The sequence below is a fragment of the Rhinolophus ferrumequinum genome, chromosome 8 (assembly GCF_004115265.2).
Source record: "Rhinolophus ferrumequinum isolate MPI-CBG mRhiFer1 chromosome 8, mRhiFer1_v1.p, whole genome shotgun sequence".
Lineage (NCBI taxonomy): Eukaryota > Metazoa > Chordata > Mammalia > Chiroptera > Rhinolophidae > Rhinolophus > Rhinolophus ferrumequinum.
The window spans coordinates 6,726,031-6,753,988 of record NC_046291.1 but is presented as its reverse complement, the minus strand read 5'-3'; the positions used below and the strand labels follow the sequence as shown (position 1 = coordinate 6,753,988).

At 44.8% G+C, this 27,958-nt stretch overlaps 1 protein-coding gene across 3 annotated transcripts; it reads left to right on the top strand.

The window, feature by feature from the left end:
• The first annotated feature begins 150 nt into the window (after positions 1–150).
• COPS7B (COP9 signalosome subunit 7B) lies at positions 151–23,804 on the top strand. 3 transcript variants are annotated; one of them, XM_033112600.1, is made up of 8 exons: positions 154–348; positions 4,247–4,492; positions 5,953–6,130; positions 9,212–9,287; positions 11,497–11,585; positions 13,281–13,483; positions 15,318–15,423; positions 22,591–23,804. In XM_033112600.1, exons 3-8 carry the CDS (start codon positions 5,969–5,971, stop codon positions 22,747–22,749), a joined length of 795 nt encoding a protein of 264 aa, XP_032968491.1. In that variant the 5' UTR covers positions 154–348; positions 4,247–4,492; positions 5,953–5,968; the 3' UTR covers positions 22,750–23,804. The 3 variants fall into 3 exon arrangements, with proteins under 3 accessions (XP_032968492.1, XP_032968491.1, XP_032968490.1); XM_033112599.1 differs by having other exon boundaries at positions 4,217–4,492; XM_033112601.1 differs by lacking the exons at positions 4,247–4,492; positions 5,953–6,130 and having other exon boundaries at positions 151–348; positions 22,591–23,800.
• Positions 23,805–27,958: the final 4,154 nt, after the last annotated feature.

Below are 27,958 nucleotides of genomic sequence, written 5' to 3'. Positions count from 1 at the left end.
GCTGGGTACACTAGGGCTCCGAGATGACGGCCGGTTGCAATGAGCGATGTGGCAGAGACTACATTTCCCAGCATTCCATGGGCGATCGCGGGAACCACAGATCCCAGAGCGCAACAGAGTCTCGAGGACTACAAATCCCAGCATTCCTGGCATCATAGTCCTCTAACTTCGACTCCAGTGTGCCGCGCAGTGTGCGCAAATTCATAAACCCTCCCTCAGGTTTGGTGGTTTCTGAATCTCGAGAGTTGAAACCAGGCGTGAAGACCCTCTTCACTCTCAAAGAAGATGACAGCCTACAGAGAGATAACTTCTGTTTACATGGAACTCAGAAATCTCCTGCAAATCATGGTAAGGCTCCAAAACACAAACAAAACTGATTAAACCATGAAAGATAATATAACAAAATGACTCCTTCAAATCATGCTTGTTTGTTGGTCTGGGGCGCCTTTTACGTATTTTGCGGGGGTTTCCTGTTGTGCTGCGTTGGGCAGGGAGAGAAAGATATACCCAGAATATCAATACAGGAAGGGACTTGAGAGAATTTGCTAATCCAACCCTTGTTGTTTTACATATGAGGAAATTGAGGCCCAAAGAGGCGAAGAGATTGTCCACGGGTCACAGTAAGTTGGGGCAGAGTTAGAATTCAGCCCTAAGTCTCCTGACCCGCAATCTGGGCTCTTTGCACACTAAGCTGGCGATATTTTTAGCAGCATGGCTATGTGATTATTATTCTCCTTGGTGAAATTTCCCCATCAGGTTGAAACACCCAGAGGTTAGGTAAGCATTTATTTGGTGGTTTCCTGCAAGTGTGATGTTTGTTTATCTTCAGTGTGGGTAGGACTTGATGTTTTGATTCGTTCTTTGTTGCTAAGGTGACATTAAATGAGATTTCAGGAACTAGGTACAATTGTAGTGTAAGCTAACGTTTCCTTAGAGATCTCTTATTTCTTTTCCTAGGCTTTCCTTCCTTTTCCTGTCCCCCTTTCACCCATCTGGGCATCCACCCAATTTTTCCTTCCATGTAATTCAACAAACAGCTTTTCAGCTTTCCTTATTTGCCAGGCTCTCTGTCAGTAAAAGGTGAAAGACATGGTCACTGCCACCAGGAAGATAACCATCTAGTTAGGGAAATGAGGAGACTCCACTGAAATTCAAGATGGACTGTGATAAATGGCAAAAAGGAAAAGACATCAGAATGCTACAGAGACTCTGATGGGGAGATTTATTCCACCCGGCATAACTTGATAGAAGAGGTGGCATTTGATCTTGAAGGATGGGTAGGATTTTTTTTTTCTCTGTTAAAAATTTTTATCTTTAGATTTTTTTTTTGTTAATAAGGTATAACATACAGTAAGGGCACAATTTTTGCATATATGTACACCTGTGTCACCACCCCCCAAATCAAGATATGAACATTTCCAGCACCCTTTGTGCCCCTTCCTGATTAGCTCTGCATCCTCCTATCTCGATAACCACTCTTCTGACTTCTTTTACCACAGAACAGTTTTGTCTGTTCTTGAATTTCATGTAATGTAATCATACAGTATGTACGGTATGAATCTGGCTTTTTTCATTCGTCAATACTTTTGTGAGATTTATCCGTGTTGTATATAACAGTAGCTTGGTTTTTTTTCTTTAATTGCTTACTATTCCATTGAATGTATGTAATACTATGTATCTGTTCTGTTGATGGGCATTTAGGTTATCAGTTACCACTTTTTGGCTATAATTAACAAAGCTGCAATGAGCATGCTTATGTTTCTTTCTGTGGACTTGTGCACTCATTTCTAGGAGAGGAGTTGCTGGCTTGTGTGGTGGTCATATGATCAGCAATAGTAGATATTTCCAGTTTTCCAAGTGTGTCTACCAATTTTCACCTTCACCAGCAGTGTAACAGAGTTCTAATTGACTTTTATCTTTGTCAGTACCAGGTGTTGTTTGTCAGTCTTTTAATTTTAGCCATTTTGGTGAAATGTGGCCTCTCATTATGAATAGTTTTTATTTACATTGTCCTTGATGTTGAGCTCCTTTCCATATGTGTATTGCCTATTTGGATGTCCTCTTTTGTGAATTACTTGTTCAAGTCTTTTGTTTACTTTATATTGGGCTGTTTTCTTAATAATTTGTGGTTCTTTATACATAGTCTAGATATGGAGTTCTTTGTTTGATATATGCTTGCAAATATCTTTTCCAAGTCTATGGCTTTCCTTTTCACTCTCCTTACTGTTTGGTGTCTTTTGATACACAGAAATTCCTAATTTTAGTGCAACAGTTCAGTGTTTTTTTTTATGATTAGTGCTTTTTGCATAGAGTTTAATAAATCTGCGTATAGGGTTCGTAGGATTTTAACAGGGAAATATGAGGGAAGAGATTTGCAAAAAAGACAGAGCAAGCTTGAGGCCCTGCTATGAGTCGGGGAGGGTGTAAACTGTGCTGCGCATGGGAAGGCCTGGAGTTTGGGCTGTAAAAAAGAATGAGGCAAGACAAAGCTGGGAGGGTAAGTGGAAGGCATATGCGAAGGGCTTCAGCTGCAGCCTTGGAGGCTGGACATTGTTCTGGAGGAAGTGGAGGCACTGCTGGAATATTTATGAACTCACACAGAACTTAGTTGTCTTCCTTCCACCACCAAATTTGCACCTCCTCTTCTGCAGCCCTGTTCACTTAATACCACCTCCAGACAGTTCTGCCCTCCCCAGCCAGAATCCTGGGTGATATTCTCCTTCCCTTTCTCTGCTTTCAACTGGTCACCGTGTCTGGTAGCTTCTACGGTATAAATTTGTCCAATAACTTCCCTTCTTTTACACTACCTTTGTTCAAGATCTCACAATCTCTTATCTGGAATATATCAAGTCAAGTTTGATATATTCAAGTCAAGTTTCCCTTGACTTGAAGTTTCAAATCCCTTGAAGTTTCCCTGCTCCAGTTTTCTCCACATCCAATCCATTCCTATAGCAGCTAGTATGATCATTCTAAAATGGCAATTATTCATACCTCTCCATACAGCTTAAAAACCCTAAATGGCTCCCCAGTGTCCTTAAGATAAAATAAAAACTCCTTTACATGGCTTAGATCCATTGTGATTTGCTTGCTCATTCTTCCAGGCTCAACTCAAGCCCCATCCCCAGAAGCCTGTCTTAAATCACCTCTGCCTAGGGCACAGTCCAGAGCACTAGGTGCCTGTAGCAACCGACTGTCATAGCCACACAGGCCTGTCTCTCCCAGGGGGTTGTGAGCGCTCTTTGGTAGGAACTTTGCAGTATTTAGGTATTCACTGGGTATAATGCCAGCCCTGAGGTTTCTAAGAAGCTGAATGACCTGACTCCAGGTCTGTATCCCTCATTTCTCTCCCCTGAACCCCGGTTCCAGCCTTTCTGGTTTTCTTTTCTGCATCAGTATATGCTGCACAGTGCAAGCCTCTGACTATGGTTACTACCCCCAGTTTTTCCCCCTTTGCCTGAAAGATGCCTGTTTTTTCTTCCCCAGCATACTCTGCTTTCCAAAATGTTGTCTCTCATAGCACTTAATACATTGAAGTTTTTTCAGGGCAAGAACCTTGTCTTATCTTCATATAACCTTCTAGAACATAATAGATGCTAACGAAATTTTTGAATAAATGAATGGGTTGATGTTAGGCTCCTTTGCATCTGTCCTGTCTGATTTCTGCACTCTAAAGCACAAAAGGCTTTAAGACTTGAAAGTATGTGGTGTATACTGTACTTTAAAGGAACCAGCTTAAGTGTTCAGTTACGTAACATTCCTTAGCCATCTTCCAGGGGAGTTGGTAAGTCCCAAAAGCAGTCACGAATGTCATTTTGGTCACAGAGGCATTGTTGGCTTAACCAATCGCTTTCTATTTTAAAACATTTTTTTTTTTTCTGAATAGAGGTCAAGAACATGGTCTTTGGCTTCAGATAGCCTGGATTCCAAATTGGACTTTGCCACTTTTGGATTTTTAGGCTTAGTTAATTCACCCGAAAAATGGAAATAATATTACAGGCCATAGAGTTATTATGAGAATTGAACGACACAGCGCACAGCACCTGGCACATGGAAAAACGCTCAATAAACAGTAGTTATTAGGCATCACATGTCTTCATACCCCGGGATAGCCACAGTCGCCACAGGAAGCTCCTGGGGGTAAAGCACCACAGGGGTGGATTTCACGTCCAGGATGGTGATGGGGCCAGCACCACCTAAGCTGCATTCCTTTTCTTAGGCCTCTGCCCACCCTATTCTTGTGCTACAGTCCGGCCCAGATCCTTTTCCCCTGGCCCGGCTCCCGACTGGAGACTGCGAACGCAACGCGGGGAACCTAGTGTGGGCGGAACTCTCGTGCAGCGGCCGGAGGCTTCCAGGGGAGAGGCAAAGGCGACGGGTCCGCGGAGGTAGAAAAGCGTCGGACGCCGGACCGATCATGGACGCTTGACAACCTGCGGGCAGGCGCCGGGAGGCCGAGACAGCGACCAAGAACATAGAGGGGCGGCGAGAACAGGTAGGGGCCAGCGACAAGGCGGTACCTGGCGCGCCAGGCTTGTCGGGGTTGTCGGGCTTCGCGTCCGCCTCCGGGAAAGCCCGCGGCCACGCCGCCCCCGCCCCGGGGAGTACGCCCCGCAGTCCCTCACTCAGCACCCGCGGCCCTGCCTGGAGCACACCGCCCTGAAATCCACCCCAGCCTGAGAACCTCAGCTCCTGCACCGCCGCTGCTCTGGCTTCCCCACCTCCCCAAAGGCTGCCTCTTTTCCCCTCTGCTTTCCATCAAAGTAGCGCCCCTCCACGATGGGAATCTATCTCCCCAGTGTCTCTACCCTCCTCTTCGGGCCCTCCCACTCCAGAAGAAAGCTGTTATCAGCGCCTCCTTACCTCGTTTCCCCACGGGCTTTGCTCCGTAGACCAGGATTTTTTTGAGGGATGAAAGTTTCTGTCCATTTCTCTAATCCCTCTCCATTCAATAGCTTCCATTCAATAGCTTCGCACTTGTCTGCTTGGAAGGGAGGTTTTCATTCCTTATCCCGGAATCATCACCACTCCCCCACTTGCCTCTTTAGCAACCTTTATTCCCTAGCACTTTTTCTGTTTCCAACAAGACCTTCTTAGGTAACCCTAAATGAGGCAACGTTCTTGTTTTTCTAATACTGTGAAAGAGCTCCGGTCTACTTGCCTCCACAGGAAAACTCAGTGTCTTTTGCACCAAACTATCCTTTGAATTATCTGCTTACCATACCTCTTCTCTTTCATTTTGTCATACTGCCACAATACCTATCACTCTTGGAGGAGTAATCTTTTCTTATACAGGACTCCTGCACAGTAGGTATGCAGTGTGTATGCTCGAATCCACTCAGCATGTGATTAGTTTATACAGTTCAGGGACTCTCTTGTCCCTAATGTCTTCAGGGCAACAATACAATATCTTTGTTGTTTTCTCATGTCTTTTTATTGTTTTCTTGAGGTCTTGTACAAATTCTGAATTCATGTTTGGTAAAATGTCATGTATCAATAGGAGGTCAAATAGAGGGATTTTCTTATCTCTACCTGGCTGCAGTTGGGAATCTAATGACACACTGGAAGCTGTAACTGATTGCTTTTGCTTATATTTGCCGCCTCTGTGTATGGGCAGGATTCTCTGTTTCTTAACTAGAGTCTAGAAAACAGCTACTGAGAAACTCCTGTGTGTTTCTCTAGGTCCTGGTTAGGTTTAAGGGCTTAGAATGTGCTGTTTTGGGAGAGGGCCAGATGGGGATGAAGTGGCTTTTACTCATTGTTTTTCAAACCTCAGAATAAGGACAAAATCTTTATTCCAGGTGAATCGTATTCATTTCACAAAATGGTCATAGCATCTGGAATCAGAAACTTTTTTAAAAAAAATACTATAAAATTATTCTGAGGTCAGATCCAGCGTTAAATAAGCATAGACTTTGCAAAGGAGAATGACGGAAACACTTTTCTTTTGCACAGATCTCAAGGCCAGAGAATGGCAGGTGAACAGAAACCCTCAAGTAACCTCCTGGAACAGTTTATTTTACTAGCCAAAGGTACTAGTGGCTCAGCCCTCACTGCTCTCATAAGCCAAGTCTTGGAGGCTCCTGGAGTGTATGTCTTTGGAGAATTGCTGGAGCTGGCCAATGTGCAGGAGGTAAGAGCAGTTTCTAAACAATTTCTCTGTCTTCTTTGTTCTCAGCCTTCCTTTGAAGGAAGGTTTCCCAAGAATTTCAGTGCTGAACCATTGTGGACTTGTGAAGTGCCCTGTTGAGGGAGGGGTGGGAATTGGCAGGACTGGGGAGGAAAGCGAGGACTCCTTCTAGTCAATATTTTCATATGAACTTGGGGTAAAATTAGATTAGTTGCTAATAATTTGAAAGATGGGGCAATTGAACCTAATAAGTCAGAGAAGTAGAGTATAAGCATGGACTTACACTTATACAGGATGTTTAACAGAACCTTTGTTGTGCCTTCAAAATGAGACGATCCAGTGAAGAATGACCAGGTGGAATAATGAGATATAAAGGAACCTCTAGTTTTCAACCTCTGCTTCTTACTTGGGATACTTTAATACAGTCTTCCCTTGATATCCATGGGGGATTGGGTCCATGGGGGATTGACCCCCCTCTGATGCTCAGTATTTGCATGTGATCTATATTTGTGTATGGCTATGGCAGGATGTGCCTATATCTCACTTCATTCGCGTGGATTCAGCGTAGTGCTTGGTGTGTGGCTAATTCAAATTTTGCTTATTGGAACTTTCTGGGATTTTTTTTCCTCCATATGTTTTTGATCTGTCATTGGTTGAATCCGCAGATGTGAAACCTGCAGATATGGAGGGCCAACAATTGATTGATTGGTTCTTTTATATTTATTGATTGAGAGATAAAATAAAAAAGTCTGGCGACATCTTTATTACTCTGGGGGCTGTGTTCAGGAGGTCTTGGTGGCGTGGGTCATCTTCCTCTTCAGCATCACAGCTTCTTTCTAGTTGCCCAGGAGGTGCTGACTCTGCAGGTGGCTGCTGTCACAGGTCTGGGCGGTACTTGTTCTCGTGAATCATGTGCACGATGCTGCTGTGGGGGGCTTGGGCGTTCTTGTTGCTGGTGGTCCACACATAGGAGGGGGTGGGCTTTTGTTGGCCGGTTCTTCACTTCATTAGGACACCTTTGCTGTTGGCTGCTGGCTCCACGCCCACAGCTTTGTGGTGAATCAACCCCTTGTAGGAGGGGTCACAGGCCTTCAGATTACTGGGCTTGCTGCTGGACATCTGCTTACTCCTCTTGATCAGGAGATGAATGCTTCCCCATAATCGTCCATTGCAGACGTGTGGCCATGGTGTCACCTCCGCTCCCTGCAGCAGCCAGAGGTGGAAAGAGCCACTTGTAGTTTAATTGTGGATTTTTATTTAATGTCAGCGTTGCTTGCTAGATCGTATACTCTTTTGTGCTCACCATTGTTTCCTTAGAGCTTAATACATGTAGCCTGACATAACACAGTAGGCTTTCAGTAAAAATTTAATTTACCAGAAATGGAAAAGGAATCCTGTGAGGAAAATTTAAGAGAACTGGGTTCTTTTTTCTGTTTCTTTATAGACTCTATTTTTTAGAGCAGTTTTAGATTCACAGCAAAAGTGAGGGAAAGGTGCAGAGATTTCCCATATACGCCCTGCTCTCACCCATTACGAATATCCCCACCAGAGTGGAACCTGTCTTGACACATCATCACCCAAAGTCCATGGTTTACCTTAGGATTCAGTCTTGGTGTAGTGCTTTCTGTGAGTTTGGACAAATGTGTAATGACATATACCCACCATCACAGTATCATGCAGAGTAGTTTCACTGCCCTAAAAATCCTCGGTGTTCTGCCTGTTCATCACTTGCCCCAACCCCTGGCACCTTTGATCTTTCTACTATCTTCATAGTTTTGACTTTTCCATTATGTTATATAGTTGGAATCATACAGTATGTAGCTTTTTTAGATTGACTTCTCTACTTAGTAATATGCATTTAAATTTCTTACGTCTTTTCATGGCTTGATAGCTAGTCATTTTTCAACAGAAGAGATGACCAAGGGATAATATATTCCTTCAGGTTCATGAAAAGCCTGAATGAATATGCCAACTAGTTTTGTAATTCTGAAAGATGCTAAAAGGAGATATTGAAAATTAAAGGCAGAAAGACCTTATTGATTTGGGCCAGTGGCAAAAGTTTTGGAGTATCTGCTCTAGAGAAAATAGTCTGTTACAGCTAGTTTTGTAATGAAAAGTGGAGGCTAGATTGGATGGTGTCTTCCACCTCTGATTCAGGACCTCAGGAGGTTCTTGATAAAGCTGAGAAGGTAGGCGTGGGTGTTAGGATGCCCGAGTTCTCATTGGCGTGCTTCGCAAATCACTTTATCTCTCCACAGTTTTGTTTTTTCCATGTGTAAGCTGGGAATACGCTAGTTGCCTTTCAGTGGTCTGAAATTATGGATGTAGTTCCTTAAAAAGATGGTTAAAATTTAGTATTACCGGTGTCCACAGAATAACTTGGGTATTCCTGTTTAGACTTGACTGAGTTTGGTAAATTGGAAGAGTAACAGGTACGTATTTGTGGGTAAAAGAAACACTCAGTTAAGGTGATTGACAACAGAGCAGAGCAGTTCCAGGCAGAACAGTATCTCTTTTTTCTTCTGCAGATGGCTCTTTGCTGCCAGCATCAGTGACGAATAAGAAAAATTTTAAGGAAGTTTTTATTTGGGGTAGCCTGATACCTTGGTTTCCTGTCCCAACCTGGCTCCTCTGTCACATCTTCCGCTCTGATGGTCTCTCCCAGCGCTCAGTCCATATACAGTCCTGAAACTTGGAACCAAGCTACACTTTGTTCAGTGAGGGTTGTTAGTGAGTGGCTCGTGCTGTACCTGCCAATCTGGTGTGTAGACGGGCTGTTCCAGTGTTCGTTTTAATGGCAAGGGAATCCTCAGAAAACGTGAACTGTTTTTAGTACTTCTGCTTTGTGTGTATAAGGCAAATCAGTTACTTGGGCAGGCTGTGTGGAGTGTAAAACATGTGTTCCGGAGAGAGAAAAAGTAAATTGGGGGCTTTAATTTTCCCCCCAAAGAATGAAAGTGTTGGAAGGGACCAACTAATAAACAGTCCAGAATTATGTGCGGTGCTTGGTCATCTGCCCCATGGTTGGACCCTGCAGTGCCTGGTAGACTGCTTGGCCTGTGAACTGTTTCTTTTCCTCCTCAGCTCGCAGAAGGAGCTAACGCGGCTTATTTGCAGTTGCTGAACCTGTTTGCCTATGGAACATACCCGGATTACATAGGTGAGTTGGTTAAGATCTTGCAAGGACTTTTCCTTATTATGTCCCTCTGTGTAGATGTGCTGCCTCCACAAGGGTCCCTGGGGTTGGGAGGTAAGGCCTGGGGTGGGACCTTCTCCGTCTGGCTGTGTCCCGTTTTACTGTGCTCTGTAGGTGCTTCACATGAGGACTTGCCCTTCCCACCTTTTATGTCCCAATGGGTAAAACGGGGCTTTGTTTATGCACATCCATAAGTACAGCCCTTGTTACTCTTGAAGTCTGGTGTTTGTGGAACACTTGGACATTGTGACATGTCGGAACCCCCCTTGTAAAGTGTTTAAACATTTTCAGTATTATCAAAATAATACCACAATGTATGGAAGAAAATTTGGAAACTAGGGGGAAAAAGTCACTCGTGGTTGTACAAGTGTTAAACTGCTGTTAGCGTTATGGTGCTGGACTTTTCCTCCTCGGCATGGGTGTTCTGTTATGTAGGTACAGTTACATGATGGGTATAATTTTAATCTTTTTTCACTTATTTCATTGGCACTTACCCATGTTTTAAGTCTGTGTGATCATTTTTAATATTCTATAACCTAATGCTCCATAATCTCCTTAGCCCATTCTCTTTTGTAGGTCATGTGAGTCATTTTAAAGTAGAATCATAAGTATCAGGAAGGAGGTGAATGCATGTCCTAATGCTAACTTACCTTCCACCCAAGCCATTTTTGTCTGACTTCCCTGGTTTACTTTCGTGGCATGACAAGGGCTGGTGCATAGTTTATTCTAGTGGTGTGACTCAGGGCTGTCCCTATTACTGTATCCCTGACCTGCCCCTCTGAATTACTGTCTTTCTTGCTGGTCACGTCTACTTGCTCTTTGCTGCTGTCAGACTGGACAATTTGCCAGTTTTTTCTGCTCTTCGCTTTGTTCCAATGAGCGCATCCTCTGTTTCCTTCTCACTAAAGACACAGCATTGCACAGACTCTGGAACCAAACTGCCTACATTATAGTCTAGCTCCACTTCTACCGTTGTGTCCTTTGGCAAATTAAGTAATCTTCTGTTTCCTTATCTGTAATGAGCCAGGTCCATTGGCTAGATGTTCCAGAATTTAGAGTTTGGGGAACTTTAACAGGGTAATATGATGCACATATCTTTTTATTAACCCCCGGGAGGGATGCGGGCAGCATCTGCAGTCAGACACATTCATGATTTTGCATCAAAACAAATGAATGTTTGCAACAAGTAGGATAAAAAGCCCACCTCGATTCAGGTCAGGATTGCCACCAGATGAATTTTAGCTCCAGGCTCAAGGGATAAAAATCAGGATGACAGATAAGGAATTGAAAGCATTTAGAATCTATCTCGTGGGACTGTTGTGAGGACTGACTGGATGTGTATACGTGCGTGTGGATCTGTGTGCATCTACGCTAAGCAAAGCTGGCCATGCGTGCTACCTGCGGCTGGCTGCTGCCATTGCTGCTGTTACCATCATTGCTAGTACTAAAATTCTGCCCATCCTTCAAAGCTCGTCTCAAGCAACGTATCTCTTTTGTTCCTGTACCTCTCCAATGTGATTGGCTCACAGGCTCTCTTTCTCCCCTTTTCCCCTTGCCTCCCTTCCTCTCTCTCTCTCTTCCTCTCTCTCTTCCCCCTCCTTTTCTCTGTCCCTCCCCTTCACCCTTTTGCTCTCTTCTGGTAGTTTGTACTTTCTGCTGGTAATTCTGTCTCGCACTTGTAGCTGTTGAGACATCTGATTGTAAGACTGAGGACAAGTCCAGGGCCACTGAGTTGTGTAACTCCGGGCACTTGATGGCCCTGGAGCTGTGTAATGCAGTAGCCCTGACGAGGCCCATCTTGTTTCTGCCCCTGAATCATTCAGGACGGTGCCTTGCACATAACAGATGCTCGGTGATGGCGTGTTGAACTTGATTGAATGTTACAAAGGGCACCAGTAGCATTCCATTAAGATAATTGTCATATCATTCTGTGCATTCATGCCTGGCTTTTCGGGAGATTAAGTTCCTTCTGTGTAGAGACAGAGTCTTCTTGGGAAGCACGTCTTCCAAAGAAGACAGGAGGTGCTCGTGGAATGTTTGCCTGATGAATAAAGGCAGAGTCATGAGCGTATGTCAGCAGTAGATTTCGTGTGGGGAATTGGTGTACTCCTTCCATAAAGAAATCCTAATTTGATCTTGTGTCTTGATTTTTGTGGTGGGTGGGACTGAGCAGCCAACAAGGAGAGCCTGCCAGCACTGAGCACAGCTCAGCAGAACAAGCTGAAACACCTCACCATCGTGAGCTTGGCGTCCAGAATGAAGGTACAGTCCCGAACCCTTTCCTGTCTCCTCCTCACCTCGAGGCAGGTCTCTCGTTGGCGTCGTGACGGGAATTCCCAGCTACACACCCGTAGAGTCACATCATAAACGCACAAAATTTGCTTGGCAAAGGACAAAAGAGGCAAAAGGTAATTAACATAGTGTTGACAATTACACACCATGCCATTTAGGAAAAGCATGCCCCGGAGTGATTGTGAATCAGTGGGTCTCAGTTCTGGCATGCCATGGTGCCTCACGTGGCAGGAGCATTTTGCCACTCTAAAAGGAGACTGCTCTGTCCAAATACACATTTTGCAAACTGTGGGACATCTCAAGGCAAAGCCAACCACTTCATCTGTTGTTCAGTGTGCAGTGAACTGTGCTAATGCTGGAGGAAAAACTTGCTATGTTGGACTTACTGAGAGGTAGACTTTTAATATGCTGCTTTCCTCTGGGGATTTTCAAGGTTTTTATACGCATCAGAATTTTTGCCTTATATGCTAGCTTTAGACCCTGACCTGCTGTAAGATGCCACTCGACTGTATCTCTGACTTCTCTGCCCCGCTCCACTAAGAAGAGCCTTGCAACCAGCGGCTCCTAGTCATTAACAAAGAAGGTCCAGATTTGGTTCATTTACAGTTGATTTTAGCTCTCTGCCTAATCCCAGCCCATGTGTCTAAGTATGGGGCTGTGTCTTTGAGAGTTCGCTATTTGCATTTCCCTTCTGTGATTGAGTTTGAGAGATGTGTATTTCTTCCTGCATCATTTCAGTTGCTGAAGCCTAATCACACATTTCAGCCTGGCATTTCAGGTGGGAGGCCTATTTCATTAGGAAATGAGGACCTGACCATTTTTTTTTTTGGTTCTGATCAGGGACTTCTCAAGTGTAGCAAAGAGTAGGAGTAACTTTTTTCCTTATTTCTGCAACCTGTCATTTTAAGCCCACCTACCGCCCCTGGTTTTCAGACCTTTAGTCATAGAATACCCCTCTAGGTGTGTTTGCTGTTACTCTCTTCTCTGTATGCATTTCTTCCGTCTGTTTCTGCATTTGATTGCTGTGTTAATTTCCAAACAAATAGTGATGTGTCAGAGAATTTGCAGAAAACTGGTTGTTAGGTAGCCAATTGTCTGGGAGTCATGCACGATGTTGGTATAGCCCAGTAAGGGTCTGTTGTTGGGAACTCACATAGGTTGCAAGAGTCTGAGGCAACAACTGTAAACTTCAAGATGACCTCTGAGCTGGCCATACTAACTGGACACGTGTAGGTGGATGTGTCAGCCAGCAAGTTTTTTTGCTTGTGCTCTGCTGGGCAAGCAGCCAATTCTACTCGCCAGTGTCTGAGATTGTTTGGAATTTTGTGATGATTTTGCATTTTATGCAAAGTCTGCAAGCTTCCAGAAGGCAGCAGAGTGGCATGTAGAGTCTTCTTAGGGTCTCTAAGAGTTTGCTTCAGAGCAGGAAAGCTGAAGACTGGGCAAAGTCCAGGAGGTAGAAAATCTCAGAGAAAGTATTCCTAGATGCTGTGAGTCTTGTTTGAATCCCACAGGTCTCACAGCTCTTGTTGCCATAGATACTAATAATTATCACTAGACTGCATTCCCCCAAGTCCTGAGGCAGCTGTTGGCTACGTGGGTAATACCTGCATTTGTTGAATATTTGCCAATGGTTTTTGTAAACATCACGTGGCCTATCTGCAGTGTATCCCCTACTCCGTGCTGCTGCGAGACCTGGAGATGCGGAATCTCCGGGAACTGGAAGACCTCATCATTGAAGCTGTCTACACTGACATCATCCAGGGCAAGCTGGACCAGCGAAACCAGCTGCTGGAAGTGGATTTCTGCATTGGCCGGGACATCCGGAAGAAGGACATCAACAATATTGTCAAGACCTTGCACGAATGGTGAGGCTGAGAGAGGCGGGTCTCTTCTCTTTAGGGAGGGGGAGAGCTAGCCTCTGGTTGGGGAAGTGTGGTCTCCAGGTATTAGCTGGGGCTGCCTGGGAGCTGGGGCCTTGGGACAGTAAGCCACAGAGTGGCGGGCTGCATTTGTGACATAGCCGTGTGGCAACGGAAACCATTTCAGGCTTCCTAGTGCCTTGGATGTAAACTAGTTCCTGTCCTCGAGCAGCTGAGGGGCTTTTAATAGCGGGCTGTAGAATGCCCAGAGTTCACAGGTGGAGCCTCTGAAGCCTAGCTGTGTGACACTGATCGCGTGCCTTGCAAACTCAGCTTCAGAGTTTGACCAAGCTCAGGAAGGTGGTGTTGGTAAGATTCTTTGGGTAAGAGAACCCTGGTCAGTCAGCGTCAGTAACATACTGGACCAGTGTTCGTAAAACAGGGTGAGGGATAGTGAAGATAAGGAATCTTCACAGATTCCCTAAGTTGGAACACAGACTCACACACAGAATATTTGGTAACTATACTCTGGTGTATAAAAAGTGGGACATTTGCCGGTGCTCTTATTTTACTAGAATTTGATGTTTGCAAGAGCTGTTGAAGATTCAGCAAAGGTTTGTTACAAAGTTATATAAACGATCTGGGGCTTGGAAAGCCAGATGGGCTTAGTGGGAGAAGAGGTGTTGGCCGAGTTTTGAAGGGGGCCAGGGTTAGAGTGTGACTGGAGGTGAGCAGAGTGTGTTCCCAGGCGAACACATGGTGTGTTGTAGCTCAGGAAGCAGAGCAGGCAGCTTTGTGTAGAGGGGGAGAGCAGTTATTTCCTTACCCCCCAGAGGAGTATGTCCAGAGATCCTGCTCTGACCCCCTGGGGTCTAATGTCCCTCCCTCCCCACCCCCCCCACAGTTTCTCTCCAGCTATTGGACCCCAGCCCTCACCCCAAGTTCTAGCCCAGGTGTGGCCCCAAACACCTTCCCTTTACAACCTCTGATACAAGCAGGAGCTTTCAAAAGATTGTAGAACTGTTAAATCAGAATAAATGGGAAACAAACATAGAAAACACCCCTAATATGAAAATGGTCTGGCGTACCATTAGGATGTCTTTCTGATCCTACCAAAGTTGGCTCTTAGGCCATTTTTGAGGTGGCTGACAGTTTTCACGTCCAAGTCTGGCTTCCTGTTTTTAGCCCCGACATGTTTCCACCCAGAGGTGCCATCCTATCCCCCATCCAGGATGTTTACTAGAACAGATTCTTAAAACTTGTGTTTAGATTTGGAACAAAATTGGGATATAGCGTGGTACACAAACACTGGGAAATGTTCACGCTATTGAATCTTAAGAGGAGGGTATGTGTGTATTCATTGTACTATTCTTTCCACCTTCTTTAGGTTTAAACATTTTCAAAATAAGTGAGGAAAGGAAAATGAGGGGAGGGAGTGACAATTAGGAAGTAACTTAAACTCCTGAGAAAGGGGACAATCTCCAAAGTAGGACGCTTTTAGAAAGGAATTTTCTCTCTTGAGAACAGTGGTTAATCAGTGCCACCCATAAAGTCTCCTAGTTCCTTTAGTCTCAAATTGTGTGAAACTTTCCCGTGGGATGCAATGATTGGAGATGAAAGCTGTACTCTGAGAAACCACCCCACTTCTTCCCTATTAGTCTCCACGTGCCCTGTGTTACCTGTTCAGAAATGGCCGTCTTTTGGAGGCAGTAAAGGGGCGAAAGCCCTGGCAGAGGGGGCGGTACATGAAGACCCTGTAGGGGGTGGGGAGGGAGACTCGGAGGCCGGAGGAGAACCCCCAGGCCTTTCTGCAGCTCAGGGCTGGTTGTCTCCTTCGTAGGTGTGATGGTTGTGAGGCAGTCCTGCTCGGCATCGAGCAGCAAGTTCTGAGAGCCAACCAGTATAAGGAGGACCACAGCCGGACGCAGCAGCAGGTGGAGGCAGAGGTAAGGAAGGGGGCTTTGCTCCCCGCTCCTGCTGGCCGTTTCTTCCTTTGTCTTGTGAGTCTTGGTGTAGATGAAACAAGCCGTGACCAACACAGAGGCACTGGGCCAGGTGCCAGGGTCGAGGTACATGTCACAGGTCCCTGCTCTTGGTGCCCCTGTCTCCTCTCTGATTCCTGGGGGCCAGAGGGCGAGAGGCTTGGAAAGCAGAGAATGTTGTGATTCCTCAGTCCACACGAACGTTGCAGCTGAAGAGCAAAAGGAACGAGTTTGGGGGTGTCCCTTAAAGATGGACAGGTGGATGGGGGTTACCAGGCACGGTGGAGGGAGGGCGCAGTTCAAGGCCCGGGTACCACTGTGCTTCCTACACTATGTGATAAATTAAATGTGGTTCATACTTCTTTAGCTAGAAGTTGGGTTAAAAATTAATGATGGACTGGGCATCCACAGAGTAAGCATATATGCACAGGGGAGTGTGTGTGTATCCCAAATAAATTCGCTCTGGTTCATGAAAAGCAGAGTTCAGCAGTCCACTGACCCACTTTAAATTGTGCCAGAAATATTCAGCTCAACATCTGAGCAACTCCTATGGGTAAACATGGGACAAGGAGCTGGTCTTACAAAGACAAAAAAACACAGCTTTTATTTGCAAGGAGTACATACAAAGTAGCGGAAATCTTCAAATTTCACAAATCCCCCCTTGAAAGGCACATCTACTTATTTCTAACTGTTCCTTAGCTGTAATTCTGGGTCCCATTCTGCCACACTCCTGGACACCTGATTTACAAAACATTAAATACCATCAACACTTCAAGCCCTGTCACACTAGAAAAGGACTTCCAATGCTAACATTTTGATCTTGAGGGCTCCAGACAGATTCTGAGGTCACGCCACAGGTGTCCAGGCTACAGGCACCCAAACAAATGCCCATTAACTCAAAGGCTGGAGCCTGTCCCTCCGAGAGGCTGCAAGTGCCCTGAACAACCAGATGTCACTAAACCCACAATCCTTTTATCTTCACTTACATGTCATCCACCAAAGTGTTTCCCTTTCTTCTTTTTAAAGGTTATAAATATATGTACAGTTTAGACGTGAAAACTATCAGCCATCTCAGAAATGAGAAGAATCATTCTGTTCTTCTCTAAACTGTACATAACTAAACTGTAACCCCGTTCTTGAATATTGTGGCCTCTTCTCTGACCTGGGATTGGTGTCTGAATAAAGTAAGAAGGGCTGATTACTCCGTCCTCTCCATTGATTCTTCCCTGTAAATCAAACCCTGGAAGCAAATGAGGTTTGGAGGTGAAACGTGCGCATCTGATCTGGAGTAGCCTGTGTGACACAAACTGTCTTTACCTGGGTCGGTCGCCTGGGAGGAGCCTGATCACTGCTGGCTGCCCCATCGCGCCCGGACTGTTGCCAGGTGTGTGGTAGAGGGTGGGGTGGGCTGGGATTGTGGAGGTTAGCAAAGACGAATGACACTTAGTTTTATAGTTTCGAATGGTTCGAGTTTATTTCCGTGATGAATGGCATCTGATGAAAGAAGGTGGGTGTGAGCAGAGGTATTTTAGACACTTGACTAACGTTGAGGCACGACCAATACTCAGACAACAGTGTGCACTTTATAATTATTTTTTAAAAAGAGAGTCAGCACCTGTGGATTTGTTGTCAGTGGCCCGCTGTGGGAAAACACGGCTGTGGATACCCCAGCTGGCAGAGCCTGATGCTGCCACCAGGGGGCAGTAAGGGTTTGATTAAGTTTGAGAAAGAAATGCAAGGAAAAGTTGTAAGGCCACCTCCACCACCGATGAAAACAGTCTAGCGACTTAATAATCTTCTAGAATATGTGGAACAGACCAGTGTGAAGAGAGGGAGCGTGGTGAAAGCGTGGAGCCTTGGCACTTTTTCCGTTCAGTAAATGTATAATCAGGCTGCCAGGTGTAGGATCACCCCCCAGCAAAGGTTCATTAAATATTTGTTGACTTGAAAAGAAATCTCCAAAGAACAAAAGTATAATTCTATCATATTCTGCTTGTATTTATGCTTCTGTTACCCTTGACATAAACGTTTTTAGCCATTTTCTCAACTGAGTTGATCTTTTATTTGTCCTTAAATTAGACTGCTTGTTCTCAAAGAGAAAAACTTGATGCCTCCCCCTCGAAATCTTATAACAGCAGGTTTCTTTTGGTGAGTCGTAGCTTCAGGAGCCTTCTGTCTTAATGAAGTCAGCTCCATCACATATTGCCTAAGAATATTCTCTCCTCTTAGCCTTTCACAGAAATAATACATGAATTAGTTATAATTCCAGCAAACCGGGTGGATGGATGGCTCAGTTGGTCAGAGCGCTGGTTCGATTCCCACATGGGCCAGTGAGCTGCACCCTCCACAACTGATTGAAGACAATGAGCTACTGCTGAGCTTCCGGAGGGGCGGCCGGATGGCTCAGTTGGTTAGAGCACGAGCTCTCAACAACAAGGTTGCCGGTTCAATTCCCGCATGGGATGGTGGGCTGTGCCCCCTGCAACTAAAGATTGATAAGGCGACTGGACTTGGAGCTGAGCTGCATCCTCCACAACTAGACTGAAGGATGAGTTGGAGCTGATGGGCCCTGGAGAAACACACTGTTCCCCAATATTCCCCAATTAAAAAAAATAATAAAAAGTAAAAAAAAGGAATTCCAGCAAATCTGGGGGAGACAGAACAATACATTTATTAGCTGTTTCATTATCTCTGAGCGAGCACTCTGGAGGAGAGGCATCACAAAGCACCTCCTCGTTTATATTTGATTCTGGAGCATATTTTTCTTTATATTTGAATGTGCCTGTGTCTGCTGTTCTGTGGGTGTTAATATATAGCTATCACTGCATTCACAAAGTAGGCTTTGTTCCAGGCATGTAGGTAAGAAAGCATAATTGGACAAAGTCAGCTCTGTTTTCTGTGAGGTAGAAACCCCCCCAGGAGTTAAGAGTGCACCCAAAGTGTGCCTCCTGGAGAGGTGTTCTCTCTCTCTGTCTGCCAGCTCTCCTTTTCTTTCTACCACTTTTCCAACTGCGTCCTCTATTTGCTGTTGTCCACCTTTGTTTTACCCTGTAACTGAGAGAAGTTTTCCTATCTGGAGAGGCTCTTCTCACTCCTTTTGCCTGAAAAACGTCTCAGAGCTAGGCTGCAGTTTTGTCAGCAGGTGCACCTGAAAATTCCTGAGGCTCGTGTGTTGACAAACTCCAGGTCATCTAGGGTAATGGAATGGGGTGGCCAGCCAGCCAGGCCACTCAGGAAGAAATTTGGAAGGGAGTGGGACATCTAGGCCAAAGAAGACAAGTCTGTGTGTGTGTGTGTGTGGGGGGGGTGTAATTGTCATCATTTGACGGATGGCTGTCTGAAAGAGGAATTAGACTTCATGAGGTTGTTTCACAAGGCCGATGCATGTTTAGACCTACCCAGCCCTTGTAAGTCGGCTGTTGCAAGGCTAAGAAGGGAGAGCTACCTTGGCAAGTGGGTGTATGTGCCACAGTGGGGTGTATGTGCCACGAGTCTGTTTCTCAGGCTGGCAGGTCAGGAACTGGCCTCTCAGCTTAGCCACCAAAACTCTGACTCTAAAGCTAGCCCAAGTCACCTGAGGTCACTATCAAAAGAGAAATGTCAGTTAATTTCTGCTAGGCTTGTAATGACATATTCTATAGAAACACAGGTGCAAAGGATCAAAAATAGAATCATTATTTGGGGATTGATTAAATACTTTTTCTTATTCATGTAGGGATTATGAGACTATTTGTCAGTAAATCTTAGATACTGTCGAATGAACTCAAAAAGAGTCTGGAGGCTTTGGCTAGAAATAAATGATAAAGATTTATTCAAGGACCTTGGGGTTTGCAAACCAGAAACTCAACTCGGCAATACCCACAGTGTTCCCAAGAAGAAAAGCTGACGGTTCTTACAGTAAAAAGTACTTTTTTTTTTTTTTTTGGTTTGTTTGTTTTTTTTATTTATTGGGGAAAAAGTACATTCTTGAGAAGAATGCATTCATAGCTTCCGTATTGGTCCAAGATGGTAATCCTGTCGAAGACCAGTGGTCTGGACAATGGATATCAGATGGTCTGGATACATGAACATTCTTCCTCAGTCTCTCAGGGGGTAATCACAGGGTTATCTGGAGGTCTGATGTCTATCCAGACATTGGAGCAGGACTGGAAAGTTCAAAAGGTCAAGTTCCCAGGCTAGTTAAAACAAGAATAGAATCATTTCCTCAGGCCTCAACTTCCTAAAATTTAGCAGCTTGACTGTAGTGACCCCATTTTATTTCTTCACTCTGTTCCTCAGTGTATTAAATGAAATAATTGATATAGAAAACTTTGTAGTATAAGCTGATTGTTTAGCAAAAATTATAAAGGACTAGAGGAAATAAGGTCAAATGGTGTTTATCAGCCAAGATGAATGATATTAAGGAAACTACTTTTGTGTTTATTTTTAATAGGCTGTTTTTTGCTAAATGGAAAAGATAATCATTTGCTTGGAAAGATACCATTTTTGGAAATACAGGCCTTGTATTGAAAACATGTTAGTTTTCTAATGTTTTATTTAGATAAAATTTTGTCAGTTTTTGGGGAAACCTTAAATTGAATTCTCTCAGGCAGTGCATCACAGATACTGAAAATATGGGCATGAATCTTGTTTTTCTTCATTGTCTTAATGTATATTTTTAAGTTGTATCTTTTAATACATTGGAAGTCAGAGGTAACTGACATGCAAAGAAATAAACTTGTCAAGCTGTGACCTCTTATTAAGATTTTAATTAATTTTCCTCAGAATACTTAGAAAGCATGTCAAATTGGAGAACTCTTGGAATGTTTTTATAAACATCTGTTTTATAAAGCAGTGATAACTGAGAAATCACATTTCTTAATCTCTCCTTCCAGACCATCAAAATACACCTTGAAATAAAAACAAATGTCTGTTTTATAAGACAAAGAGTGGCAAGCCATCCACTTGCTCCAAATTTTTCACTCTTTGTCACTAAGTAACTACTGAACAAGAGCTACCAAGGCAGCAGTGAGCCCCTACGGGGATGCCTAGGGCACCAAGGTGGCACTTCTTGGTCTGGCAGGACACTGGATAAACCCTGACTTGATGTAGGCTGTCCTCTGTATTCCATCCACAATCCCCTTTGCTCCTTTCAGAAAAGTTACAGTGTTGATTGAGGCGACAGCAGTTTGGGACATGGATGTTCCGACATCTCAAAACAACAACAAAAACCCAGAGTGAAAAATGACCTACAATTGAGTCGAGGCTCGTCCTGCGGATGATGTCTCATCCAGGAACTTAATTTCTGTCTCACTCTCACAGTGCTGTCTCTTACTCACGCTCCTGAGACTGGCTGTTGAGAACTTTGGACCCTGACAACTTCCTTCTCACTCTGTAGAAAACCAAGCCTGCTTCCCAGAGAACATAGAAGCTCCTTTACTTTCTCACCAACACACATACACTACCTTGCCCTGGACCAGCCTCCTCTTCATTCTAATGATTAAAATAAAACTACAGCTGCCATGGAAGGCAGTGTAAAAAATTAAGAATACAATTACCATATGATCCAGCAATCCCTCTCCTGGGTATCTACCAAAAAAATCTGGAAGTATATATCTGTAAAGATATATGTACTCCAATGTTCATTGCAGCTTTGTTTACGGTGGCCAAGACATGGAAACAACCAAAGTGTCCTTGATAGACGAATGGATAAAGAAGTTGTGGTACATACACACAATGGAATACTATTCTGCCATAAGAAAAGATGGTATAGGAACATTTGCGACAACATGGATGGATCTTGAGATTATTATGCTGAACAAAATAAGTCAGACAGAAAAAGTCGAGAACCATATGATTGCAAGCAACAAAGGAACAAGCCAAAGAAAGAAAGAAACAAAAGCTCACAGACACAGACAATAGTTTAGTGGTTACCAGAGGGTAAGCGGTGAGAGAGGTGGTAGATAAGGGTAAACGGGATCAAATATATGGTGGTGGAAAGAGAAGTGACTTAAAAAAAAGAGCTAATGCTTCCTCTTTTGCTTTTTTCTTGTCTCAGCCAGCTAAAAGGGCAAAGGCATCAGAGAGCCATTAGAGCTGGTTGTGGACGGTGTATATAAACAGGCACGAAGTTGGTACAGTCCCTTTTCTGAACGCAATATAGCAACAGTTATTAAACTGTAAACTGTGCAAATCCTTTGATCTGGAAAACTCACTTCCAGGAATATGTTCTTCACAGATGTTCACAAAAGTACGCCAAGGTGGTTGTAGGAGCTCTGTAAAGAGGAAAACAAACTGGGAGCTAATTTAAAGATTGTAGAACATTCGTACCTGAATAGTACACAGGTGTTACAGAGCGTATGTGTTCTGACTGGGAAAATTTTCAGGAGTTGCTTAAATACAGAGGGTGCCAAAAAAATGTATACACATTTTAAGAAAGGAAAAAACCATTAAAATCATAATACAATGAATGACGCGAGCATTCATTTGATTAACGCCATCTTTTGAGTGAACATCGTACTACACGTTGCTACCGTAATTCAATTCAACTTCGAAAAGTAATACATAGATAACATCTCTTAAAATGTGTACATGTTTTGGGCACCCCCGGTATATTTGAGCTACGCTGTTAAGTGCAGAAAGGTATTCTGAAAACAGGAGTGTGGTTGCATTTTACCAGGTTTTACTACATTTTTATCATTTGTCACTTAGTTGGCTGAAGTTCATTGTCTAGTTGTTTATTCAAGAAGGGCTTCTGGAGCTGTATTCCCAGAGTTCTTGTGAAAATATTTGGTTTCATATGTGAACAACAGTAGTTAGCTGAGTATGGAGTCCTTGGTTACCTTTCTTTTCCTAAGGCCATTTTAAGCACTGCTTTCTTTCACTTCTTTGCCAAATGAAGCCGCTTGGTTTTTCCCCTTTTCAACCAAGTAAGCATTAGTTCCACTTTTTTTTGCTTGATTCATTTCCATGTATCTACTCCGTGAATAGGCCCTGCTTCTTTCTTCTCATCTGGGTTTCTGAAAATAATTTCTGATTTTCTCACAGAGGGTTCTGGCTTCTTCCCTGGGTGACCCCCATTCTAATGAGAATGAGTGCGGTGGGTTTCTAGTGCGTACAGGCTGGGCACAACAATTCTGTGTCTCCCTTCAGGTTACCAACATCAAGAAGACACTCAAAGCCACCGCGTCCTCCTCGGCTCAGGAGATGGAGCAACAGTTGGCTGAACGGGAGTGCCCCCCTCACGCTGAGCAGAGGCAGCCCACCAAGAAGATGTCCAAAGTGAAAGGTCTGGTCTCCAGCCGCCACTAGGGCCGGCGGGGGCAGCTGGCACTCACCAGGCCTGGGTCAGGTGGGGAGGGGACACCAAGGGCCCGTTCACTCCCCTCTCTACCTTCAGTGAGTTCCAGACCTGCCCAGCCCCTCACCAGCACCTCCCCTCCCTGTTGGTACTGTTCCAGAAGAACCGTTAACTCCCTGCCCTTGCCCACTCCCTCCTGTCCCCAGTTCCCTTCAGACTCAGGGGCTCCACTGATGCCATCCCAACAGGGTCAGACACTGCCCAGCTTCCCTCCGGGAGGTTCTTGTCTCTGTTGAAGGGCTTGTCTCCCTCCCAGTTCTTTTGCTCCGTGTCATTTTGTCAGGCTGCTTATTGCCAGAGTCAGCTTTAACTGGCCCACAGGGATGACTGCAAAGGAGGCCCCCCTGAGTGATTCGGGGCGCTCCTCGTCCAGCCCGTGTACCACAGTACCCACAATGGTGCAGGCAGTCTCTAGCCAAGGATCAGAATGCTGTGTTTTCCCTCTCCTGCCTTGTCCCTTGTCGGCAGCTCTGATCAGGCCACAGAGGGATGTGATGCTGGGCTATGTTTACTAAACCTGCGGGTTTCCAGCCTCTTAAGCCCAGCTCCAATCTCTCAGCAGTTAGGAGCACCGGGCTGGCTGACGTCTGGTATCAGCACCAGCGGAGGTGCCGTGGGCCTGCCCGGTGGCAGAACCTTCTTCCAGCTTGGTGTTCTCTGCTGCCTCCGACTGCTCAGACTGGTTTTCGGTGTGAAGGCTCCAGCTGCCCCCTGGGGCCGTCTGCCAACACTTGCTCTCCCATGATCTTTAATTCCTCCCGGCTGTGTCTGTGGTAGGGATGGTGGTGCCGCGGCCCCTCCCTCTGGGGAAGGACCTGTTGCTGCCTCTGTCTGTTCCTCCCCCCCGCCCCCCACTGATGACCCAGAGCCCTCTGATGATGGCATTCTCCTGGCAAGAGAAAAGGACTTGACTAGCCTTTCTGAACTTGAACAGTTTCAGGTTATATTTTAATTTTTTTTTTGTACAGGTTCTGATTCTAATACATTTCAACATGCTTTTTTTCCCCCTTGTGTCAGTATTTGTTATAGACTAATCGCCAGGGATTTTTCACCTGGTTGGACGGTGGCGTGTGTGTATGTGTGCGTGTTTTGTTTTGTTTTTTTAAGGGGAGGTGGAGGTCTGGACTGATTAACTAAAGTTCATTGAGGGAAAAAGCACATTTTAGAACAAAAGATAAAAGTGTAGATTTAATTTATGTAACTGTGGAGTGCAGGGTCACCTGGCTGGTGGAGCTTGGGGGCTGGGGTGAGGCTGGTTCAGGGAATGGGATGCTGTTGCAGTACCCTTTCCATCATGTCCGGCAACTACCTACCATTGGTCAACTGTCGGCAGGTATTCTCGTTTTCCCTTTAAGCTGGTACATGTGCCCATAGAACATGCCCAACTAGAGAGTTTAATTCCCAAAGTGTATTTCATGAAACCCCTTGTCAGATGCTCTGTGGAAAAGGGGTTCTATTGTTAAATAAATCGGGCTCATCCTGCATCCCATATCCCCATTGGAAATGCACTATCACGGTCTCCGAGCAGGTCTGGGTGAGGCAGCCTGTCTTTACACTGATGTCACACCAGATCCTTTCTGCTGATACCTAGTGGAACACATTTTGGGGAAATTTTTGGAAATACTTCTCAAAAATACCTCCGAGCCTTATAGGTTTTCCAACAATGGTCATTCGTGGCTTAATGATGGGATATGTTCTGAGAAATGTGTTGTTAGGCGCTTTTGTTGGGCATCGTGCGAACTTCGTAGAATGTTACACAAACCTAGATGGTCCAGCCCGCGACACACCGAGGCTGTGGTACAGCCGACTGCTCCTGGGCTACAGACCTATGCAGCGTGTAGCGACTGAACACTGTAGGCACTTGTAACACAGTGGTCAGTGTCTGTGTACCTAAACATAAACACAGAAAAAGTACAGTAAAAATAAGGTATAAAAGATAAATGCACACACCTGTACAGGGCACTCAGCATGAATGGAGCTCGTAGGACTGGGCGTTGCTCCGGGTGAGTCACTGAGTGTGTGTGGGGGGGTGGATGTGACAACCTGGGACATACTGTACATGACTGTCCACTGTCCACACTGTACACTCAGGCTACACTAAATTGACGGAAAATATTTCTCTTCAATAATAAATTAACCTTAGCTTTAACTTTTTTCTTTAAACTTTTCATTTTTTTTTAACTTTTTGACTCTTGCAATAACACTTAGCTCAAAACACAAATATAGTACAACTGTACTAAAATATTTTCTTTCTTTATATCCTTATTTTACAGTATAAGCTTTTCTCTCTTTTTGAAGGGTCTGATTTTGCAGTTTACAGTTTTTGGTAAGAACTAAGATACAAACACACACGTAGCCCAGGCCCACACGAGTCAGGCCCATCAATGTCACTGTCTTTTGCCTCCACAGCTCCTCCCACTGGGAGGTCTTGGGGCAATGACATGCATGTCACCTCCTGTAACCACACTGCCTTCTTCTGGAACACCTCCTGAAAGGCCTGTCTGAGGCTCTTCTTGAGGACGTGTCACCCTTTCCAGAAAGCACTAAGACGTCCCTAGTGACAGGAGTTTTTCAGCTCCATTATGACCTTATGAAACCACCGCCCTGTAAGCTGTCAGTTGCTGACCGAAATGTCGTTATGGGGCGCAGGACTGTTTTCTTCTAGACCCCAAACAGGCACACTTGCTCTGAGTGAGTAGTCTTTCATCCTTACCTTGCCCACTGGTTAGTAGAGTAGGACCTGTGGCTTGACTGGTATGAAACGTGTGATTATTTTTTGTTGCCCCACGGCCCGAAGGAGCTGTAGGTTCATCTCCACACTTCTGCTGCTTCCTTAAAAATGGTAATGACAATAATAACACATTTGTAAAGTGCTCTACAAAGTGTCTTCATGAACAATAAGTCATTGAATCCCTTCCACCCAGACCGTCTCCTGAGATTGGTAAGAGTAATCCTCACTTTACATACGAGAAAATGGAACTCAGAGGTTCACAGTACCACCACGGTAAGTGGCAAAATGGTCCCTGGATCTCCTGACTCGTACGTCCTGCCACCTGTGTTACATTCTCATTTAGAGTCTGCTCCCCAAACTTGGCACCCCTCTTGCCCGTTTGGTATTCAGAGCTTATCTTGCTTTTAACTGATACCTAACACACCACAGTCTCTGCTTCTCAAACCCACCCAGCCCCTTTATAAGGAGGCCAAGAGTATGGGGGTGGGGCTCCAGAAACTGGGAGAGGCGCCCCAATGTTCTTTGCTCTGCTGGGTGGGACTCGGGGAGGGGGCCTGGCCTCCGGGCTCTGCAGTGTCCCATCTGGCGAGCTGTGACAGCAGTCCTCAGGTCTGAAATGTTTTTACATAGGTGTTTTCCATGTAAATACAACATTCAGGAGAGGTGTCTTCATCAGTGGGGACATCTTAGGTTAGCAAGGAGACACTGCAGTATTAAAACAGCTCAGGAGTAGTGCCTGTGGGCGGGCTCTGCCACCTTTAGTCCTAAACTGTCCGCTTCCTGACGTCCTCTGCTCTTCTTTAGTCTGTCCACATGACTGAGGCATGGTTCCCACTTGGGTCACAGTAGGGAGGTGGTCAAAGCCCCCAGTACAGGCCATTGTTGTTCCAAATCCAAGATGGCCGCCAGTGACAGGCTTCTCCCTTGAAACTTGAGTCACAGGAAGTGGGGACCAAAGACACTAAGATGAGAAGCAGCTTGTGATGATTTTACATATTTGCTGTTTTCTTCATCTCTGATGTGCTGGGTTGCCTGAAACCAAACCACATTCCAATTCTAGTACTTAAGAGTCATTATTCTAACAGCCTGAGACTACAAACACTTTTAAAAATCCAGTAATTAGTTGATTTTTACTGGACCTGATGAACTGTCACACTACTTAATATTTGAGTTTCAAGTATAGCATACATACTCAGTCTGTAATTGTACCTGTGTCTTCCTGGGGAATTTGTTTACAGCCATGAGCACCTGAGTGCTTCATTAAACCTTTCTTGTAGTTATGCTTGAGATTTACAGATTGAAATCCATTTTTTATTATATGTGAATCTCATTTTACATCTCCTTTACCTTGAAGACATTAAATTGATCTCTTAAACTTATATCTGTTAGGTCGGTTATCTATTAGGTCAGTAAACGTGGTAACTATTCATTCTACAAAAGGAATGTTGAGTCTGTTGGGGATCAGAACTGTCCTTGCTTCCGGATGAAACCCACAAGGAAGGAAGCGATGGGGAAAGCAAAGATAGGAGACAGCTCAACTCTTCTTGTGGTCATTTATGCCCATCCTTATGTTGCTTTTTCCTAGAAGAACCCCACTATGGATTCATCTAGTTGTTTACCTTTTACAGGCTTTTGAGTCCTAGGAAATGTGGAGGAACCATGGAGAATGTATAGAAGTAAAATAAGGTCACAATAGGACCCTAGCAAAACACCTCCGACGGGACTCTGAGGGAAGAGATGCCCTTGAAGAAATTTTAGAATAGGAGGAGAAATGGAAAACCAGAGAGATTGGGGCCTCATCCAGCTGCTGGAGAAGTCGAGAAGCTTCTTAGGGTGATGCCACAACACATGTGTTGTCTCTAACCACTGGGTCCTCAGAGCTGTCGGGCCATCATGTCGTATGTCCCTAATCAGGCCTCACTCATTCCCAACAGCTGTTAGAAAGTTTTCACCAGTCTCTTAAAATGTTTCTCCCATCACACCCTTCTCACTCGCGGCAGATGACTATATTTCCTACTTCGTGGTGAAAATAGAGAACACTAGGTGGAAAAACCCCCAGTTTCTTGTCTTCTGTCTACAGAATCGTCCACGTCCATCCTTACCTCCTTTGTTCTTATCCCTCCTTTCAGGTAGAGTGTGATTCATCCACCTGTGCACTATCGCTCCGCCTCACCTTTTATCCCAAGTTTTCACTTACGCATCTTCCGCTTCTCCTTCAATGGCTGTATGTGGTGCAAAGTTCTACACGTTAAGGAGACCCTGCCTGAACCTGATGAGGTCCCTTACCAGCCACCACCTTTTTCTTCAACAAACAAGCTTCTCAAGAGCTGCCCACCTTTTCTGACTCTATTTTCTCATTCACACCTAAATTCTTTGCCTCGTGGCTTCTGCTGCCAACCGTCCACTCAACGATTTTCTTGTCAAGGAGA

Excerpts from the sequence above, each read along its gene's own strand:
- COPS7B (XM_033112600.1), top strand. The coding sequence starts at position 5,969 with ATGGCAGGTGAACAGAAACCCTCAAGTAACCTCCTGGAACAGTTTATT. Across the intron at positions 11,586-13,280 it reads GCTTGGCGTCCAGAATGAAG|TGTATCCCCTACTCCGTGCT; the intron begins GTACAGTCCCGA and ends GCCTATCTGCAG. Across the intron at positions 13,484-15,317 it reads GTCAAGACCTTGCACGAATG|GTGTGATGGTTGTGAGGCAG; the intron begins GTGAGGCTGAGA and ends TCTCCTTCGTAG.